Source organism: Melospiza melodia, chromosome 8 (genome assembly GCF_035770615.1).
Source record: "Melospiza melodia melodia isolate bMelMel2 chromosome 8, bMelMel2.pri, whole genome shotgun sequence".
Classification (NCBI taxonomy): domain Eukaryota; kingdom Metazoa; phylum Chordata; class Aves; order Passeriformes; family Passerellidae; genus Melospiza; species Melospiza melodia.
This window is the reverse complement of record NC_086201.1, coordinates 7,238,791-7,261,636: the sequence shown is the minus strand read 5'-3', so window position 1 is coordinate 7,261,636 and position 22,846 is coordinate 7,238,791. Positions and strand designations below refer to the sequence as shown.

Sequence of the window (22,846 nt, the reverse complement as noted above, 5' to 3'; positions counted from 1 at the left end):
AAAATGAATTTGATTTACCCTTTTGCTTGTCTTTCCATCATTCCAAGTGTAGGAGGAACCACTGGAATATTCACTGCAAGCACTTGAGAGGGAGAGTTCACTGCTGCTGCAGCTGCTGCGAGGATACAGACGGCTAGAGCCTGTCATATTTAATTGACTCTGGCATTTCAAGACAGGTATGCTGGATTTCACATTCTGCTGGCATTCCTAAAATATGAGAAGAAATTGAAATATCTTATGGGGAGAAAATGATCATTTAACTTCCCCTTGATTAAGAATGGCAAAGAAAAAGCAAGTTAGCCGCTTCTGCCTTCCTCTCATGTAATTTAGCGTCTGGTGAATTTAATACAGAGAAATAAATTTAAAATTGCTAACAGTTTCATTTGTCAGGGGGAAAAAATCCACAATGCTCAGTGTTTTCTTCTTTGTTCTTGGACTAGTATTCTGGTCTTCTTACTGTAAAGATTATTCTATTTGAATTATGCTTCATACATAAGCAACGTGCGCTGGTAAGATACAGAAAACAAAGTTATAAGAATACAAGTACATCTTGACAACTGCATTATAGCCCCACAATGTAACAGATGAGGCTGCACAGCCTGGACAAGGTAAATTAATTTAGTATCCTGAGCAGAATGTCCACTGAGAATGGAATCTCTCCATTACAGTCTAATTTTGGTTTCCTATCTAGTTCAAAGCTTTGTCTAAGAAACTCTCTGACGTAGGACAATCCATCTTCGTGTCGCTCGCAGACAGCTGAAGCCTCTTGCTTATGCAATTTATTGACACTTTATGGCTGCCTTTAGTACTTGTGTAGTTATCGCCCCTTTCCAAATGCAATTTCAGCTGACTGTGACTAAGTGCCAGCTTTGAGGAAGAGAGTAATGAAGAGTAGATAGCACTTTAGGTAAAATATTAAACCTCTGTTGGAGTAGCTAGGATGCCTTTAATTTGTTTTCAAACTAATATTCTTGAGCCCAACAGCGTTGGAGCTTCTTTAGTGTTAAGTGCTTGCACTATTCTCCAGTTTCCTCACAGAATCAGACATCATTTTAATTACCAGGAACACCAGACATGACTACATGAAAAGAGGTTGTAATGAGGTGGGGGTCAGTCTCTTCTCCCAAGTAGAAACTGATAGAACAGGAGGAAACAGCCTTTGGGGACGTTGAGATTGGATATTAGGAAAAATTCCTTCGCTAAAAGAGCTGTCAAGCAACGGAGCAGGGAAGTGGTTGAGTCACCATCCCTGGAGGGATTTAAAAGCTGTGTAGCTGTGGTACCTGGGGACATGGTTTAGTGGTGGATTGATCTCAAGGGACCTTTCCACCCAGTGGTGGGTGAAGAGTTGGATTTGATAATCTGAAGCATAAAGGTCCTTTCCATCCAAAGTGAATCTATGATTCTGTGCCTTCGTTTCATAAAACTTATCCTTGGATTTCATTAAGGCCAACTGAAACAACATTTATTGATTGTTGTATGTAGATATGCTTCAAACTAATTTTGCTTAAATGAAGAATTTACACTTAGGAAGAAACAAGAAATCTAAAGTTATTGAATACATGAAAAAATTATCAAGGCTGTGTATGCCCTAGATCCAGCTTCTTCATGGAACTCTTTGGAACAACACTCAGTTTGTAGGCCCTTCTCAGGCACTGACATGTTTGTTGGCCTTCTGCTAATTTCTTCCATTAATTCCCTCATGTTCCTCCCATTTATTACTACTGGGGTTGAACCTTTTTTCAGCTGAATGGGAGAGAGCAAAATTTTTACTGCTGAGGAGTTCATCAGTACAGCTGTTCATGGCTCAGCTGACACCATAATGTTCAGGTTTTGACAAACCTAACTACAGGGCAAATCATTATTCTTCATCACAGGCAAAACCTAGGAATGGGAAAATCATTTAGAGGCACCAAGAGCACATTTCACCTCTGGGAATTACTGGTACATGTTCTCCTAGGAAGTCAAATGGATGCAGGATGTGCAGCCTTTAAAACCAGTGGCTCTGGGAAGAATACTTTCAGCACCACAGGCAGGTTGATGCCTGTGTTTCTGGCTCTGAAGTGGATTTTGTTGTTTTGCTGAGACAGATGAGTCTGTGTTTCTGACATTGTGGTTCCCCTGTGAGACCCCTGCCCTCAGCCTCCTCAGCTGTGGCAGTGTCACTCCTGGGGAGGGGGATGCACAGAGGCCAAGGGCAGCAGCTGCTTGTTCTGGCTGTTCCTCTGCATTTTGGCACTGGGAAAACACATCATGTGGAATTCTGCCCTTTATACTGACTGGGCTGTGTCCCAGCCATCACAGCATCCAAGGGAAGGATGCCTGCAAATCCTCTCCTGCAGGAGGAAAGAGATCACAGCACAGTGACAAGTATTGCCTTCCTGTCATCTTCAGCCAGCCTGAGAGCCTCTCCAACTCCTCACTTTCTTTCCTTTGCACAGCAGAAAGGCATTTGGTCCTACTGTTTCAGCAATGGGAAAAAATGGAGCTATCCAAGCAAAGCAAAAGAACAGTATATTACTGCAATCATCTTTAAGAGAGGAGAAAATGTGCAAAAAATGTCATGTCACTCCAGATTATGAAGTAGGGTATCTACTCAATTTCTAGATTGCATTCAGATCACTTAAGAGAGTGGAGTTTTCCCCTTCAATTTGCCTTTGTTCTCTAAATTATTCAAGAAAGTACTTTGAATAGCATGTTTATGACGCATTCATTAAATACATTTAACTTGCATATGGGTCTATTAACTGACATGGTGAAATTTTAATTTTTGTAATCATGACTTTTTAGTCATTACCTTTAATGAAATTAGAGTAAAAAGGTTTGAATGTAGTATTACAGTTTAAAAATGTAATTTTCCCTAGAAATCAAAGAAAATTGAAATAATCAGACCATTAAAGACACAAAACTATATTAGAGCAACTTAACCTGAAGGCTTAATTAAATATAATGCAAAATGTTGTTAGCATTTTTGTGAACCTTTGAAACAATGCCTTTTCATTAAAGTAGGTATTACAAGGGAGATTACATTTTTGTTGACACTACTATACTTCAAGATCAAAGGCACAAGCAGGTTCAATGTTCTGTTCTTGTACTCTTTGTTTCCCTGTATGTGATTTTTGTTTTTTAAGCTACTTTTCTTTTTGACAATGAAACATGAAAGCCACGCTGGTGAACGTTTTGCCAAATAAGCACAAAGCTCACTCCGTCTGAAAAAAAAATAAAAATGCAGAGCCCATGAATTTTTAAAAGTTCATACATAATATATCATAAAAGTGGGATGAATAATACGGGGCATGGGCTTTAATAAAAAGCTCCTTGACCATTTCTCAGAGCTTCTGAGATGTAATCAATACCCAAAAAGGTGTATGGGGGACATTGCTAAGATTTACTCTTTTTTTGCACACAGTGACACTATCTGCTCACTATATCAACCGAGGACACAATATTGAATTTCAGAGAAGAGAAGGAAGTAAAAGCATTGTTATCTGCCTCGACAGTGTTCCAATTCAGAGTTCAGCTTTATGGCTCTTCCCTGACACCAGACTGCAGAGGAGAAAAGGAGGTTCCAGGTGCGGGGAGCAAGGGCAGCACAAACACTCACGAGCATCTGAGCATCAGCACTTGGGGCTTGCACCAGGCCTCGGCTCCGTTCCACCTCCGAAAGCAAATCCCCGGATGAGAGGTCCAAGATGCGTGAGTGGAGTTTCTGGGGGGGGCAGAAGAGAAGGAGAAAAAGCAAAAGCATTTGTCAGACATTCAGCAGATCAGCATTTTTAAAATTCCAAACTCTGCTGGTAAATTTCAAGGGAAATGAAGAGCCTGAGGTAAAAGCGGATTTGTTCTAATTTGAAATGTTGCTCTTTGTGCTTACTTTGTCCAAGACTTCCTGACTGGAGGACAGATCATCCTTCATCCAAAACAAACTCTACTTTTCCTTCTAGTCACTGCTTTGCAACTTATCATTACTTCACACACAACAATAACAAATGAGCACGAGCCCCACCATTATCCACAGAGTTTGACAGGTTCCACGAAAAAAGCATAAAAATGAACTAAAAAATTAACATGCATAAATCAATCCACATGTCAATGTTGTTTTATTTACGAGCTGTTACACCTTGTGTGAATGATTGCAAAAGTGACCCTATTTTTAACCAGCATTGATCTGCTGAAGGCCTCCTCTGCACACATTTTAACTCAAAGTCATTAATGTCATCTGTTAGGAACAATTAATGTGAATAGAAAATAATTGCATCAGGGAACTGGGGACTCAGAGGATTTTGTGCATTAATATTCACATGCTGTTGGATTATATACACAGTTTTTCTCAGTTTTGCTTGGCAGGATGGCTAAGTTTGTGCCTTTCCCCCCATGTGCACCTGTACACTAATTCTAGGGCTTTCAGTCTGCATTAAGCCTGGTTTGGTTTAATTGCAGTTTCAATAAAATCCATGATTTATGTGAATGCCTCAGCCAATCACATAAAAAGAAAAAATATCTGCAGTCTTGTTAGTCCTGGGCCAGCACACCATGTAACAGGCAGCATGGATCTGACTCCGGGTCCATTGAAATCAATGCAAATGGACTAAAAAAAAATAAAACCCAAGAAATAAGGACTTTGGATCAGGCTCTTTTCACTTTCCCATTAATTCTCTAGGTCTGCAACCTAAGAGACCACATTTACCCCCTCAGCTTGGAGGAACAAACAAATGGTGCAGACTCTGTTAGGTGCTTTCCCAGAGGACTCTGTGAGGGATGCAAACCACAGAGATTTGTGGAGGCTCTGTGAGTGCCCCATCACCCTGTCCATCCAAAAAGACTGGCCACGGAGGGAAAAAGAATCTGAAGGCAGAAGAGCCTCCACACAGTGTAGCAGTAGCTCTGTGCAGGGCCCTGAAATGCAAGTCACACAGTATCTACACCCAGCTGCTCCCCAGCCTGCTCTCTGGGTACCCACTGCAGAAATTAATCTGCCAGAGAACAAAGAAGGCAGCCATTCCCACAGCCTCTGTTATCTGCATGCTCTGCTTCAGGCTTCTATTCCAGACAATCTAGGAAAATTTTTTAAAAACTTCTAATTATGAATTTGGGAGTCATTTCCCAAGAGTAACTTATTCATCCAGGTTTATTAAGGAGGTACTGTCTGTTGCAGAGAGATTATGGAAAATATTTTCAATGACCAATATTCTGTGTAAATATGTATTATCCAATATATTGTTGAATAGATTAAATAAAATGCTGCAAGCACTCAGTATCCAACATACTTTTCATTATAAATATTAACTACATCCAGGCTATGTGTTTTTAACATCAGTGATGCCTGATTATTCAGTGTGCACCTTTCAAAGTTCTACCACTAGTATTACTGTCAGGTGGTTGTTAAAAGATTTAAACTCCAGGTAAAATGCCTGCCCAAAGCCACAGATGCACTGACTTTGTGCATTTGTTCCTCTTGACAATAATTCCAAGTGCATCACTGAGCCACCAGAGAATCCCACGGTTTTCAGAACCAAGAGTCACCAGTGCTATGAACAAGTGGTTTGCAGACAAATTAATTACCTTCTCCAGGGAAACCAGTCACCTGAGATATTTTAGTGGAAGTTACAATAGTCTTGTAGTGGAAGTTACAATAGATGATGACTGGGGACAGCTGAGATGGATGAACATTTATAGGTGAAAATGTATTTTACCAGAAAAAAAAAGGATTCTAGAAATAGTGCTAAAGGAATTTTACAATTGCAATACTGCCTTCCCATTTTTCCACTTTCTCATTTTATTACTTAAATGGGAACCTATAAACATCTCAATAAGAGAAACAAAATATTCCCCTACAACATCATCCAAGGAAATTTACTGTTACTTACAGAATACAGAATCTGTGTCAGACATAAGAACAGAAATCAGTCAGAACAGGCAGAAATCAGAAATAATTTTTGATCAGTGATCAATGACAGCCCAGCTGGAAACAGCTCAGGGTTCTGGGGTCCCTCCTCAGCAGCTCAGTGTGACCCTGCACAGGGGTCTCACTGTGTTTGAGTCACTTTTCCCACTGTTGAACTCAGTGACTCTCTAAAACTGCAGTACCAAAGGCAACTCAGCAGATTGAAATGATTAATAAAGAAGGAAAGTGTGTTCTCGAGATGTATAATGTGATTATATTTCTGTATCAAATGAGATCATCACATTGGGAATAGTCCTCCCCACACATATGCAAATAAACTAACAGAGGTGGCCAGAACAATGACTAGCATTAACAAACAGCATAATAAAGTTTGAGGTCATTAATTAAATATAATCACACAGCACTGAAGCAAGTCATCCAATTACAAAAGAAAAGCCTAAGAAAAAATGTTTCTCTTTCATTTACTTTTTCCTTCTCCATTGTCTAATTAAAGAATGGGGAAAACTCTAGCATTTGTTAAAAAAACTCATTAATGATGCATTCAAAATCAAGTAACAGATTGTGCTAACTATGTATCTTGATTCTGATTTCTTCTCAGATACACAAAATGTACTGTGTCCTTTATGGGTATTTTCAGATGACAGTCACATAACTAGATCAAGGAGTTACTGCTGCCTTGAAAATTGTACAGTATTAAAATCACTGCTGATGCTATCGGGACACAAGGCAACAAGAGGCAGCCACTGCACAGAATCACAGAATGGCTTCCATGGAAGAGATCACATCAGTTTAAATGAATGCTTCACTATGAAACTGAGGAGTTACAACCATCAGTCCAAGCTATCTGCCCCATTTGTTGGTGCCCTATACAATGATAAGGGGGAAATGAGCAATACTAGAGGTGCTGGGGAGTGCCTGGACCCTTCTGCAAACAGAAAAGCATCAGGATCACTGGGCTGCAGACCTGAAAATCCACATGGAACTGAATGCAGCACGGAATAGGCCAACTTTCTTGTAAAATATCCTGTTCTGAGTACTACAGGGCAGGTGTGGACTGAAAAGTTTGTTACATCCTAGCTTGACTGGACCCATATCTCTTCAGAAAGGGGGTGCTGAGAGGCCAGGGCAGAACAGAGGGAGCTTCTCTGCAGGTGCCTGTGCCCAACAGCAGCAAAGCTCCTCCTTCACCTGTGAGATGATGCAGAAAAGGCAGTGCCCTTTGCGGTTCAATGCCAAGATTAACTCCCGTAACCCACATGAAAAATAAAAACAAAGCAATTGATAATTTAGGTGGAAACCTATTCTATCAAGTGCAATAGGAAATACAATTATCTGGCAGGCAGATAACCAATCCATCAGCCAGCAGGCCAGCTCCCCTCCCCCAGCAGCATTCTTATTAAGACTTTCTAGGAAGATAAAAGAAAGCTTCTACCTGCTGGCACAAGGCAATATTACAGAGACTCCCCTAACCACTGCGCCTCCTGACTCTCTCTCTGCAGAATATCTATCAGCTCCCATCTCCTTTTTAAACATCTAATGGTCTGCAGCATTGCCAGAACAATTTTCAATGAATTATGCCAAAGAGTACACAGCTCTCCAATATTGGATGAGTTAATTGCTATCAAATCAATTGGCTTTGCTTCTCTCACATGAGCCAAAGTCTATCATTCACAAAATTCTCTCTCTAGATACCGAGGAGACATTTTCATCCTGCTGCTCCATGCCAGAGCTGTAAATGTTTGTTTGGTGCGTGTGGCCCTCTCCTGTCTTTGCTGTTTTTCAGGGCATCACAAACCTGAGCAGGCACATTCTGGCCTGCTTCCCTCTGTACCCAGCCACTGAAATTGGGCTGGCAGGGAAAACCTTCTCATTTCCACTGCACCATAAAGGCACTAGGCTGCAGAAGGGAAAAATATTATTAGGCAAAATATTTATATATTATTAGTTTATGCAGAAGCATAATCTTTCATTAAACAAAATATTGATTTTTGCAGCGCTTGGATACATTTCAGAGGGGAGGTTCAGCTGGAGATGAGAACATCCTTCACCTATCCCACCAAAAGTTATCTTGAGTAGAACATGCACTGTTCAAAAAACAAAGTGTGGCCTTCTCATCCACTAAACATTCTGGAATTAAGGAGAAAATTAAGTATAGTTAAGTAAAAAATAATAAAACCTCCAAAAGTAGAAATCAACTTTTCCTTTAGACAAATAAGACTTTGGAATATATATTATTTTGACATATGGAAATTTTGCATTCTAAAGAGAGTAGAACATGTGGTTGTCAACAAAAACCAGCCAAATATGAAGCAAAAGTGAAAGCTGCAAGAAGATGCTTCCAATTTTTAAATTCTAATAATCACCAACATAGGAAATACATTTGCAACTACACACTGTGTACATACAGAAATGCCTGATGTGTTATTGTATATAATTGGTATCACAAAACCAAAAGTCTAATAATTATCTTCAGCTCTGGAAGTTATCTATTTAGTAGAAAAATCAGAATTATTTCCTAGTATTCACTTCCTATAAGCAGAATTTCATGGCTAACACTGTTTAGTAAATGAAAACCAGGTCTAGTGAATGGTATCCTTGTCCATGGCAGGGAGGTTGGAAAGAGATGAGCTTTTAGGTCACTTCCAACACAAACCAGCCCACAATTATATGAAAATTATTCTTTCTCTTAATGTTGCACCATGTTTAACCATTTACAGGACTGGGGCTAAAACTGGAGTGAAAAACTAACACCTTTTGACTGTTTAAAATGCTTCTCCCTTATACAAAGTAATTAGATGTTCATCACTTAGACCTCTTAAAGCTATAAATAAAGCTCTGCACAGGCAGGAACATCCAACTTCTGATTGTAAATGCACGACACTCAGTGAGATTTTCTATTTCTCTGCTGCTACAGGGTATTTTTGGTGGGAGGAAAGGGTTAACACACAGTAGGTGAGCCCCAGGATAACTCTTAAAGTTGGAGGCTTTTATTGATCCTACCCTCAGCTCTTTAAAATACAGGAGACAATCACAAAAGTGCAGCATTGCTCAGTGGTGATAGGAGGTTGTGCTGTACATAAGTGAATATTAAAGGATTAGCTTTAAAATGCATTTCAGTAAGCTAAATGAGTTCTTAGTACAAAATTGAAAAAAAAAAAAAAAAAGAAGTTTTTAGCTAGCCCTTAAATTTCAAGTGTGTGGATCTAAATTTTCCATTAATCTCATAAAAATACTTCCATGGAAGTTCTAATTTGATGTTTTCCATCTGTTTTTGTTGTTTTTCCCCCCTACTAGGCACACTTTTCTAAAAAGCCTTTACAGAAGATGCAAGACTTTAAATCCAACTCCAGAATTAAAAGGGGTTTCTCAGTTTGCTGGCAAATCCTCTGGGTGAGTTTATTGAGACTAAGGCAACATCCAAGACAAAGTACAAGAATATGATACTAGGAACATGTGTATGGAAGATTAGGGTGCTAAAACAACATCAGAAAATCCTGCTAACAAGGCAATTTCAGCACAGAAAGTAAAACAAAGTTTGATTTGTTTGCAGAGTTTCCAAGCTTGCAGCTCTCTGTTACTATTGAGAGATCCAGAGATGGCAAAACTCAGTGAATTAGACCCAAAGTAACTCCAAAGGCAGGAAACTTATATTCTAGGGTATAAATTGGGAGGTATTAAGCAGGCATTTGATGTACAAACACCAATAGCATAATCTCTCTGTATTCTTCAGAGAGTTGACAACATTAATGTAAGGCTAAATTTACTCCTGTTCCAAATCCATAGTTTTATTAATTTTTATAAACTGCTTTAAATAAAAGTTACATTAAAAGACACAAAGTAATCCCCTCTGATCCCATTTTTCATTTTATATGTCTATCGGTGTTTTCAAGCTCTGAGATTCCAAAGTGTTTTTCTCATTTTAATAGCACTATGGTAGGAGTCTGTAAATATTGCAGTAATATGAAAATGAGCTAATTTAATTTCTTAGGAAAATGCATGTATAAAGTTCCCTGTGGTTTGTAATTACTGTAAAGTCAACAGTTTACATCAATGACCCAGTAATCAGCTACTCAGAACGTGAATAATTAATGAAAAAATGTTCTCAACAAGCTTGCAAATGGAAGACTCCTTGGAGTATGGTGAAACAGCCGTGCTGTGACAATACTATGTGCAGGAGAGGAGCCTTTTATTAAGTACATATTTGTATTTTGTCTCTTATTTTTCTAAATGTCTGCCCATTGATCTAGCACTGCTCAGTGTGTCAGCTCCACTGTGCTAAATGAGGGCCAGCACCACGAAGGTGCTGTGAATTATGGCAGCACCAAAGAGTGAAGGGCACATTCTGCACATCCTGACACCTGCTGCTGTTACACTGTTCACAAACAAAACCATTTTGTTTTTAACACTTCAGCGTTGCCAGAAAGAACAACATTATACTGAATTTATACTTTATACTCGGAAACAACTTTATACCGAATTCCTGCAACAGTGAAGAACTATTCCATTAATCTTTTCTGGCATGTCCTACACATGCTATCTATGCTTCAGCAGTAAAAAGGTGGGCTGGTGTTTCATTATTTCACTGTATTTAAAAAATGCTTTAATACAAAAACACAGGAGAAAAGGCTCACTTTTGCAACAGTTATTGCTTTATCAATCCTTTTATGATTAAAAGATACTCACTAATTTCAGCATTTCATACAATGACAGCCAGTGGTATTCCAGGCACAACATAACATTGGTTGTTGCTTTTGTAATTCCTACAGTTTAAAATCCATTTTCACATTCAGTTTCTGACTATGCCCCAAAATAATCTAAAGGAATTAGGCAGACCTCAGTGAGATTTTCTTATTGACATTTATGTTGATCAATGTTGGCTCTACCAGAATTGGAATCTACAGATCAATTCCCTTATTAGATTCGTTCTCAATGCTGCCATGATCATTTTATCACAGAAGCTGCTGCCATCAGATGCTGCTTTATCACTCCATAATGGGATAAGCTGAAGCTTTCCTCTGGCATAAAGCTGGAAATGATAACTGTCTGAAGTCTTTTTCTTTCACAGATTTTCAAAAAATGTCCTAGTTAAATGCATAGGTCTGTTTTAAACACTATTTTCAACTGAATTTACCTAAGCAGCAGTAATTTCTGTCCACAAGGGAATTCCAGATCTCAAGGTGTTAAACAAACCCCAATGCTAACTCTGGAGACTGCCTTATTAATCACTTTCTTCTTGCTGAGCCTACGAGCCAGATGACAGAAGAAAAGAGAATGAAGATATGACAGAAAAATAGAAATGGTCTCAGGAACAGTAGGAGTTTTATATGGACACACAAACACACGTGCAAACACTCCAAAATAGCACACACAATACACACACAAGGTTTGTCACAAGTGTTTTATCTGGTTTTGAAAAGATGCAGGGACATGGTATTTTTAGTGAGAGTGGTGTTACAGCTCCTGTTGAGAGAGGAGTTCATCACATTAATTTAAATCTCCGATAAAATAAATTAGCTTTTTTATTGCTATGTTGAACGGCAGGGCTATGATTGTTATGTATTGCTACAATCTAAGCCTTAATGGCATTTTAGCCCTGTGGTGGTCAAACAGAAACCATTTCAAACCTTCTAAAGGCTATTAAAACATGTGCAGATGTCTGGAAAATTAATACTATTATCTAACACTAACCTTTTGCCTGCAGGAGGAAAAGGAGAGAGAGAAGGCTCAGGAAGATGGTTTAGATCAATACCTGGCAAGCCAGGAGGGCAAGCTCTGTTTCACAGGGAAGTTCATTGGCTGTGAACGGGGGATTCAAGTGAGCAGATTCATCCTTATTTGGATTTCACTGAAATCATTCATTTACTCAAAAAAAAAAAAACAAACCCAAAACCCCCAAACTTAAAAGAGATAGGGATTGTTTTTACAATCCTTCCTCACTGCTGTTTTCCAAGGTCCAGCAATCTAGGCACTGGAAAGGTTCATTCATTTAAATGACAAGAGCACAAATTTGTCAAGGTTAATGTTGAACAAGCCATATTTTCCTTGCCTCAGTATTATGCATTAAAAAGTTACCTCATTCCTCCACCCTCCTTTTTTCTTTTTTTTTTTCTTTTTTGGTGTGTGTAACACTGCTGAAATGTCATGTGGATTGAAAGGAGTTTAAAAGTAGGAGGAGAGTTGCAAGAACTACTTTTATTGTTAGTTTAAGCCTTTTTTCATACTTATTTTCTCTCCAACTCTAATGCATTGTTTTTGTCTCTGACAGAATAATTTCTAATAAGAAGAGACTTTTTTCTTGAATACCTGGATACAAGGTACTTGATTCTATTCCTTTTCCTCAAAGCACTTAGTTAAAAGTATGATTTAGAAAGAATAAGTGGGTAGATTCCCAGCTGGTAGGAATGATTGGCTTCACTTCTCCTACTGAAATGAAAAGAAAAGAATTTCTGCCAGGACAGGAATTACCCCATAGGCTTCCCAAACTTCTACTGCTTTTCAGAAATAAAGCTTCTAGATGGTCATAAATATGCATTTCCAGTGGGATTTTGTGACAGTGTTGACAGGAGTCCAAGGAAGAGGGAAGAGATGAGGATCTGACTCCATGTTTCAGAAGGCTTGATTTATTATTTTATTGTATAAATTATATTAAAACTATACTAAAAGAATAGAAGAAAGGATTTCATCAGAAGGCCAGCTAAGAATAGAAAAAGAAGGAATGAATAACAAAGGCTTGTGGGTCAGACAGAGAGTCTGAGCCAGCTGACTGTGATTGGCCATTAATTACAAACAACCACCTGAGACCAATCACAGATCCACCTGTTGCATCCCACAGCAGCAGATAATCAATGTTTACAATTTGTTCCTGAGGCCTCTCAGCTTCTCAGGAGGAAAAAACTTAAAGAAAGGATTTTTAATAAAACATGTCTGTGACAGTATTTCATTCTTGGAAGTCCCAAATCTGACCACAAGACCTCCAGATGGCACTTCAAGTTCTTCAAGGGTTATCCTGATAACACCAAAATCTCAGGCCTTGTGTAGGACCCAGCACAACCCTGGAGACCTGATGATCTCAACAAGCAGCTCAAACCTTGGCTGTACCCTTCTGGAATCCCACCAACCCACTCTGGAGGGATGAGAAACCTTGGAATGACCTCAGCACCATGCAGGCTGGCCATGCAGGCCAGGTAAGGCTGAAGCCCAGGTGAGGAGGGAGAGCTGGTGCTGGTACCAGCAAGGAGGGGACATGGATGGCCTGAGGACACAGCCTGCACTGCCCATGCTCATCTGCACCTCCCTCCTGCTGCCCCAGCCAGCAGGAGCACCAGGAGATGGAAAATGCCAGGCACAGCTGCTGGCAGGAAAGGCTCGATACCCTACAAGCATTATTTAGGACCTGAACCAGCCTTGGCACAGCTAGGGCTAGGCCTGGCTTGGGATGGCATGGGAAAATCCCCTCTCCTGGCCCAGGTTGGGAGTTTTGCCTCTGGCTCAGGTGGTTCAGAGCTGCAAACCTCTCAGCAGCTGTCTCTGCTCAGGAGAAGCTGTGCCAGCCAGCCCCTGACTAGGAACCTGTGCCCTTGTGAATTGATCCCTTTCTCACTGTGGATAAAAGCAGAGCTTAAGGAGGTATTATACAGGAATTTCTAAAGGATCAGCTCCCATTTTGGCAGTAGCTAGATTTTTACAAGAGCTCAGCACAATGCCTGAGCTCTTGAAAGTCTGGTCCCATGTGAATGAAGGACCTGAAGACCTAAATGAAAGGTTAAATCCATTTGTTATTCCCCCAGGAGCAAGTACCAGGTGACAGGGCAGAGTACACCCATATTTCTAATTATTGTCAAGATCTCCTAGAGATCATTTAGTCAAATAAATCTAAGTGAGCCTCTAAAACACAGTGCTAATCTCTGATTCATGCTCACACTTACAGCATCTATAATTCATAATAATTGTGCCTAGTTCTGTGTCTGTGCCTGCATCTACTGTACAGGAAAAGTACACAAGGCTTATTTAGAGAAAAACAGTTAATAGTAAATAACAGAAATTTAAAAAAAATGATTGAGCATTTCTGCTTTTAAAATATAACTGAATATAAAAATTTAGGACCAAAACACTACAAAATTAAATAGCTCATTTCTGAAATTGTATACCAGAAAGATGAGCTGAAGAGTAGGAGTATATTTGAGATTTTTTTTAAAGCACTGCTATCAATTCATGATGCCATTATTTTGGCAGTCTGTTTTCCATACTTCTAATGCAGTAAGATGGAGTTTAATTCATAATGTGGAAGATGCCCTTGTGATGAACACAGGACACAGACAAATCACTGCCCCTTCCTGCACCCAGACACTGCTTGGTGACTAATGGAACACAGGCTGCCCACATCTAGAGAAAGAAAGGAGCAGGGATGCAGTCTGAAGATGCTAAAAATACAGAAAAACTCCAGGCTGTCAGTATCACATTGTTAAAGATTTAATGACAAAGGTAACTTTTCCTTTCAGCTCGTCCTTATCAAGAGAGATTACAGATGGTAATTTAAGAGTTAAGGCACTAATGGACTCTTCAGTTTCACTGAGCACCTCGTGCTGATTTTATCTTGCAATACAGTATTTCACATTCTCAGCGAATCAACAGAGATTTAGTCAATAGTGCCATGGCCTTTGGATGAGAATTTGAATCTTACCAGTATCCAAACTATCATTAAAGAAGATAGGTCATTTGGGAAACAAAGGAGAGCATTAGTGAAATTCAATACTAAAAGATGGGGTTGCTTCCTTAGGTGTTTTATGATTCATTATGAGTAACATTTTATTCTAATTATCAACCCTTTCTTCTATGTGCAGTATCTGTAAGAATGTATAAAAAATATAAAGTATATCAGAGGAAAATTATTTTTTTCCATAACAGATGGCAACAGAAAATACCTATTGAGTAACCTTATGTGCTTCAACCCACTTAGCATAATGTTAGTTTGTTTCATTTGATGGAATGTGTAATTTTACATTACTAGCAATTCACTCTGGCCTGATATAATCTGAACAGTTGAAATGTTATGAAGCAGATCACTTACTGGCACACCTACTTCTCAGTAAAAAGAGCCATGATTCTGTATTGCTTCACATCTTCAAAGTGCCACTGCACTTAAATAACAGTTACAAAACCACAGTAATAAAGTAAAATATGAATGCGGTTTTATATGTATTGAGTGTAATAACAGATGAAAATCATCCTCTATTATTTGTTTCATATATGCTTTTGCACAGTTATCCTTTCTTTAAATCTCAAAGTTTTAAGAAAATAAAAATGAACTACATACTTGGCTCCATTAGCACGATAAAAGGAAAATCATAGATCTATAATAATAAAGGTTATAATTCTGTAGTTCTTTAGAATTTCAATAGATTCCCATTTTGTCACAAGACAGAGTCCTTTAAATCTTGGAATTAATTTTATACATTCTTTTGCTATTCCATTTGAGAGTTACAGAGTGTGAAATATGCTGAGATGATGAGAAAACAATTACCTGCACACCTGTTGTTTGAGCACACATTTAAGCAGGATTTTCAGAGGTTGCTATTTTATTCTACTATGAAATCCAAAAGGGGGGAGGCTTTAAAAGCTGACCTGATGATATGAACTTGCACTTTTATATGTAACACGTGGCTTGTAGGTACCACATCACAAACTGTGATAACACTGGAACAAATCCATGCTAATTTTTGCTATCAGAATGTCTATGATATTTTTTTTTTCCATTTAGAACGGAAATTTGAATGAGCGACTCTAGGCTTAAATACAACTACTATAAATTAAAATAAATAAATTGCAAACTGCAAAACCAGAAACATATCAGACAGCACATGGATGTGCTGGTCACACAAAACAGAAACATATGAGTAACTCAGAGTTTTCACAAAGTTCACAACTAGTCTCTAAGCAGCCTCTGTACTTACACTTGACCATTTATGGAGGGATTCACATGGAAAGTTGCTATTAAATCTTGTTAATATATTTAACAAACAGAGCAGGCTGAAAGAGCAGCCACAATTTCAGCATTACTATAGGTTAAATATAACTGCGTGGAATAAAAAAGCATGTCTTTTTAATGTTTATTAAGAGGGAAGCACAGGACAGGTTTGGAAAGGATTACAGCAATATTCTTTCCTATTGTGGAATTCCTTCCTTTTTAAAATTTATTTCCATATGTAATACCTGGAATGAAGGAAAAAAACATGAACAATATTCTTGGACTTAATTACTCTGTCCACAAACTTACTTAGGGTTTCAAATGCCATATTGGATTCCTGCCATCAAGTGGCTCATCACTGATAATAAAAATCTATGCATAGAATAAAGAAAAATTGTTGGTTGACTCAGTGTCAGTTGCTTATTTTTCCTTGTCTAAAAATTGGCAGCAAAATCTCACTTTTGTTGTCCAGGCCTGTCACATCAGTACAGCCCCACCATTCTCCTGACATGTGCTTACTCTCTTTGCTCTTGAATAATGCCTTCACATTTCTTCAAAACTTGAAAAATATTGCTCTCCTCAGTCAAAATCATTCATAAATACTTCACCAAGGATCACTTGTGGCTTTCCTGAATATTATTTGCTCATTTGATTTGCTGGTTTTGCTACAGCTGTAGCAATTTATTTTTATCAGGATAATGGAAATGGCTCATTTTTAGACTCAGTAGCTGAAATTTATCTGTTTAAAATTGTATCACAGAATGTCATGTTCGTGTTGACATTGGTTTTCTGTGGAACCTCTCCAGGCTAGTTAAAATACTTGGACAGAGGAATGCTGAGCAGCTGGGGGTAATTTTCTCTTAACTGCATTATCATTCTCATCAGATCTACATGCCCTGGGAGCTTAAGTTAATGCTTTGATTTTGTTTGAGAGCAAATTGGTAAGAATTGAATTGCTGAAGTAAGGGACAGCAGTCTGACAAGAAGGTAAATCACCAAAACACAAATTACTGATGGAGCAGGACTATCAGGTTGGTTGCTCTAAGCTCCTCATACTAAAATACTTTCTCCACTGACCCTCTCACTGTTACCTGTTGTGAGGGATCTTGCCCTACCTCTCCTTTCATTCCTCCATCTCTAACAAACATTTTTGTGTTCCTTTATCAGCCTGCTTATCTGGGAGCTCCTTCCAGGGCTGGCTGCATGTCAGATACACCACCAAATTCTTTCAGGTATTGTGCTGCTGCTGCTGTGCATTCAAAACTAGAAATTATATGGCTTAAGGAGATGAGGTTGTTTCTCCATAAGGGGGATGTTTCCTTTCTTTCTCTCATCACTGATTTTTTGGTCACCCACTTATCTAACCAATTGGCTCTCCTAAATATATTATCTCTGTAATATTTCTCCAGCATCTATTTGGAGCTGCAAACAGGGCAAGTAATAAATATGGTTTATAATGTATTATTACATGTTGATGATTTAACCTGAGATGAAATACAGACATTCAAAGTTTTATATTTCTGTCTTCTCAGATATTATTGGTGAGGACATGGAACAAACAGTAATTAGATAACAGTTTACTGAGCTAATACAAGATTGGAAATAATGACATCACCATCCTCACATGAAGAATGTTCTTTAATTTGTTGTTAAAAGTCTCAAAAAAATTGAGTGTTCCATACTAGATCACTGTCCTGATTCCTGATATACAGAAGCATTCTTACAATTTCTCATGGCTGCAAGGCTGGAGGTTGATGAAGACCCTGGGGCAGGATCTCCATGACTGTCACTGTGCACTTTGGCAGCCTTGACCTGCAGGATTAATCCAGCAGGGCTACGGCCTGAAATCTTTTGAGCACCATAAATAGAATAAAATCCACTCTTACACTTCTTAAAAGGGGTTCTGCTAGCAATGTAATTCTTGGATAAAGGTTAATGTACTAGTTTAAACTTAATATATCTCAAACATGCTTTACATTTAAGTGATCACCTTCTTCTCTGTTGATACAGCCCTGGAGATTGTCTTAACTTGCAAGCATTATTTAATTACTGCTGAAGAAATCAGCAGATCTGGAATTAATTTCTCCTTCAAGCCAGTCCTGATTTCTGAGTAAGGAAATATTCACTACAGATGCTGCCACAACTTATTTATGTTGATATGTTTACAGAGGAGAAAAGGACAGAGTTTGTTGTGGAGGTGGAACTTTCCTGAAGATTTGCAGAAAGGAGTGCCCTGACAATCTGATGGATACAGAGGAATAAATGTGAAATAAGCAAATAAGCAGGACAGCTGCAGGACTTTCACAACTTGAAAAACAAATTGCTGATTTGGTATCGAGTCTGCCTGCTCCCCTGAGAGCCTGCAGGCACCTGACTTCTGTGAGAAGGAAATCCTACTGCTGCCCAGCATATAGCAACACTGAAATGTACCTTGGAATGCTGAAAAACTGTTCCCTTAACAGTGTGTGACACCTTTAGCTTTCATTTCCAACCCTCAAACACACCTACTCTCTGAAACACTTAGATATTACACAGATCTCATTGCTGTAAAGCAATGCAACTTCACTTTTAACCTCCTGCGTTCAGACCTCATCATCCCTAACGATGGCTGCACCAGAGGTCAGGCTCTGAGCCCAGACATTCCATCTCCTTCTGGCAGCTCTTAGGGCTTTTAAGTGCCCTCTTCTCCTTCCCATATATAATAATGTCTTTGGTGCAATTTACCCCTTCCTGCTAAGCTGTGCAAGGCTCCATCACAGCCTGCATGGCCACACTCTGTCTTGTACATCAGGTTTTTTACCAATGCAGTCATCACAAAGTAATTATTATTTACCTTGACCACCTGAGAATTCAACATTGTGGTGTAGAATTTGAGGCAAAATTTTAGGTGTGAAATTAAGCAGTGTGGATGGTCCATGAGTAATAAATATAAGTAATTCAGCCAGAGAAACACAAGAAGAAAATAAATGCTTCAGGAAACCTCCCTGCTTGGTTCCGGGGTTGATAAAGTAGAATTTTTATGATGGAAATAAAATGGCAATGAAAATATAGTTTAAGATCAGGGATATTGTAAATCTTATGATTAGAAATATTATCTTATACTTTCCCAACTATGAAAATTTTATTACTTACTTAATCAAATAAATCAACTCAATAAATTTTGCTGCTTGCCACTTTTTTATCCCTTTCCACTGAAAAATCCTGCATGGTTTATTAAAAATCCTCGTGACAACAAATTTCTGGGTGAAAAGTGAAAGCAAGACTTCTCCCATGGGAACAATTCATCTAGCAAACATCTTGAATTTATGTAAACAGAGCTACATGATATTAAAATTTTTTAAAAGAGGGATATTTATAAGAAGGCAACCCCTGATCCCTGTCTTATTTCTTTCAGCATCCTCCTGTAAATCACTTCCACAGATTTCTCTCTTCATTTCTAATTGGTTTTCCTCTACTCAGTTTTAAATCTTTGACTATTATCCCCAGCTCTTTGTCCCACTTGCAGATGAAGAACAAGGTGGGTCACTAAAATGGAGCTCCTGGTTTTCTTTCCCAGCCCCTCTTGCTATGACAGGCAGAATTTAATATCTTTTTAGCAACCACATTAACAGAGGAAAATGAAGGCTGCTTTGGCAGAATCTGCTCTTTTGTGCTAGGTTTTAACTATAACTATTGCTCTTTCTCAGATGGTGCTGACACAAAACACTTTCCCAAGCCTTCATCATTTTAAAAAAAGCTGTTTCAGAGTATTACAAAATAACAATAATGAAAAAAAAAGGTAATCAGCCTTCTCCTTATTTATCTATTCTAGCACTGCCTCTGTAAATCACACACTTCAGCTACAAAGAATGCCCCCACAGAGAGAGGGTAGCTCTTAAAACTGTCTACAATATCAGAGGTGAAGAGAAAAAAGCTTGAATTGTCTTTTTATCCTCCTAAAATTTTGCATCAGAGACTGCATTACTTATCTTTTCATGACAGGAATGAGACAGCATCTGTGTCCCTCCCTGCAGGCAGTAAGCACACCAAAATTCCTGGGAGCAGAGAACTTGCATGGCAACACACACAATCACAAACTCAACACATTTTGCTTCAAATTAGGGGTTTCAACTTCCTAAGCACTTACACTTTTTGTAAATGCATGAAAAAGTAACGCTTTTAACACCTTCTCTACAGTGCAGGATTCCTGGGGCAGTCATGGAAACTGTACTACATGAATTTAATTTTTTTTTTAATTGGTAGCAAGCAAAATGAATGTTTCTTTTGAACTGTGTGAGAAGCATGAGCAAAACCAACACGGTGGAATTGGTGTGGTGTGCAGGCCAAATTTAAAACATTTGTACCAATCCATTCACTAGAAAAAAAAAAGTGAATGATCTGATATCTAAGACATGTCAATCATGAATTATCTGTTTGGAATCATACACACAAAAACCTAGGGCAATGGTGAAATCTACACTTGCCTTTAATTTTTTCTTAAAAAAAGAAATCTATATTTCTCTTGAAATTTGAGAAGCCAAAATGTTTACAGTTTAAAAATAAGCTTACTCTGTAATACAAGAGTCTCCTCATGTCAAATATGGAATAATTTTATGCTGATATACAATGAAATCACAGGGGTTGATATGCAGAAAAAGTAGCTAACATTATTTATTTTTAGCTTGTGCCCTCTACCACGGCACTCTTCAAAATTTGCAGTTTTGCAGAGTGCGGCTACTCCTAGGATGGGGTCAGCATTAAATAAAATTGAACTGTATTGTATCAGGGGGTACAGGAAAGGTGAGAACACCCCATGCCCCCAACCCCAGTTAGCTGAATTTGCCCATTCCCTTGATTGGGGTTATGATCCAACAGGAATGTCCTTAAGCACATATTTATAAATTTTCTGTAGAGTGACACATTTGAACCAATATTTACCTCCTGCTCTAAACCTGGGCTGTGTGCACCTCCAAGAAGACAAAATGCAAACTTTTCTTTAATTTTATGCAGGCACACAACAGTATTTGCTCAGTGTCAGCCCTAAGAAAACATCCTTCTTCAGATGTTGTATTTCAGACAGCAAGATCACAGACTACATGTCATTCATTCAAGTCTGGAGTATGATTAGAGGATAATTAAAATTCTGGAAACTCACAGATTTCCTGTTTGGTTTGGATTTTTTTTTTTTTTTTTAAAAAGGGACATATGAAGAGTCTTAGCAGAAGTTCTTCCTTTTCTTACATACACTGCCACTTGTTCTCTGGGATTTTTTTCACCTAATGAGTTAAAACCTTATATAGCAAGAGAACAGACATAGCAGCAAATTCTGCTCCAGGGAGATCTGGACTTTCTGAATGAACTCAATTCCCTTTTGTCCTCAGCCAGTAATGACAAATCAAGAGAAAAGGGGGGAAAAGAAAATCTATGTACATTTGTTCCTGCCAAACTGTGCAAGAATGATGTAAAATAATTTTAATCCCTCAGGGAAATGTGTTAGATCATTTGGTTCTTTATTGCACCTGGTGCAGGTTCATTCTTTCAACTTTTTTTCAGAGCTGCTGCACAATCCAGTCTCAAGGATCTCAAGTCAAAGTGTTGATCCCACTTTTCAGATGCTATCCAACGCTTGTGTAGCATTCCCAGAATAACCTGGTTTTATTGTTGCCACACAAGGAACTGAGAATAGGAACTGCATCTGCAATAATGAATGTGCAGCATGTGACTTCTGTGCAAAGAAACCCCAAGCTGACATCAGCTGGAGTCAGACCCTTTGGAAACAGGAAAAAGAAAGAAAAAATCACCCCAAACTGGGAAGAAGGAGCAGCTGATGAGACTGTCAAAAGCAGAAGAGAGCAATGAAGATCCATGCTGTGGTGGATGTGTCAAAACGGTGAATGGATAAATAAATATATATATATAAATATATATATATATTTATACACATATATATATAAAAAACATTAATTGTAATATATAATATTAATTATAATATACAATATTAATATTAATACAATATATTTATATATAGATATGTCTATAAATCAGACCTCTGTGCGATAGAGGAGGTCCTGACCTACCTGATCTAGCAGCACTCAAATCAACACAAAAGCAAGAGAGGAACAAGAGCCTGAGGAAAACTCAGGAACCCAGATCCCTGTGATGGTGACTGGCATCACCCTGCCTGTGCTTTAGAGCTCCTCAGTAAGTATAAAATTTGCCCTCAGTGTGCAGATTCCCTTGCCTTTACCATCAGCTGTGAGCAGACTGATGTGTGTCTGCACAAACCCAGACCTGGGCTAGGTTTCTGTGTTTCTGCACAAACCCAGCCCTGTGCTAGGTTTCTGTGTTTCTGCACAAATCCAGCTCTGTGCTAGGTTTCTGTATTTCTGCACACACCCAGCTCTGTGCTAGGTTTCTGTGTTTCTGCACAAAATCCATCTTTTTGCTAGGTTTCTGTGTTTCTGCACACACCCAGTTCTGTGCTAGGTTTCTGTGTTTCTGCACAAACCCAGCTCTGTGCAGGTTTCTGGGTTTCTGCACACACCCAGCCCTGTGCTAGGTTTCTGTGTTTCTGCACACACCCAGCCCTGTGCTAGGTTTCTGTGTTTCTGCACAAAATCCATCTTTTTGCTAGGTTTCTGTGTTTCTGCACAAACCCAGCCCACCCTGAGCAGAGTCAGCAGCCTCAGCTGTTGTGCAACAGAGCAAGAGCCACATTTTCCTCTGAGTTAGAGATGCAGAGCAGTGAGGGTTTAAGATACACATTTAATATCACTTATGTAGCTGACACGTCCTGCAAGTTCTAATTAGTTCTCATCTGCTGTTCTCCTAGCTCATGGTCGGATTTGTTGGAACTTCTGCAAAGCAATTCTTCTGCAAAAGGATGACAAAGAGATGGGTTCATTCACAATAACAGACATTGCCAAATGAAGAAGGATACTGGAACATCTCTTAGCATTCCAGAATGGCAAATGAGTGAGACATGGGTCAATTGGTTT

At 38.7% G+C, this 22,846-nt stretch overlaps 1 protein-coding gene across 1 annotated transcript in view; it reads right to left on the bottom strand.

Annotated features, from left to right (window-relative positions):
• Window positions 1-22,846, bottom strand: part of NCKAP5 (NCK associated protein 5) — a 380,696-nt gene that overhangs the window by 59,305 nt on the left and 298,545 nt on the right. Inside the window, exons 11-12 of the mRNA XM_063161631.1 lie at window positions 3,605-3,709; window positions 19-207 (exon numbers count right to left, since the gene is read on the bottom strand). Of these exons, the coding sequence (XP_063017701.1) occupies window positions 19-207; window positions 3,605-3,709 (294 nt within the window). The remainder of the gene's footprint in view (window positions 1-18; window positions 208-3,604; window positions 3,710-22,846) is intronic.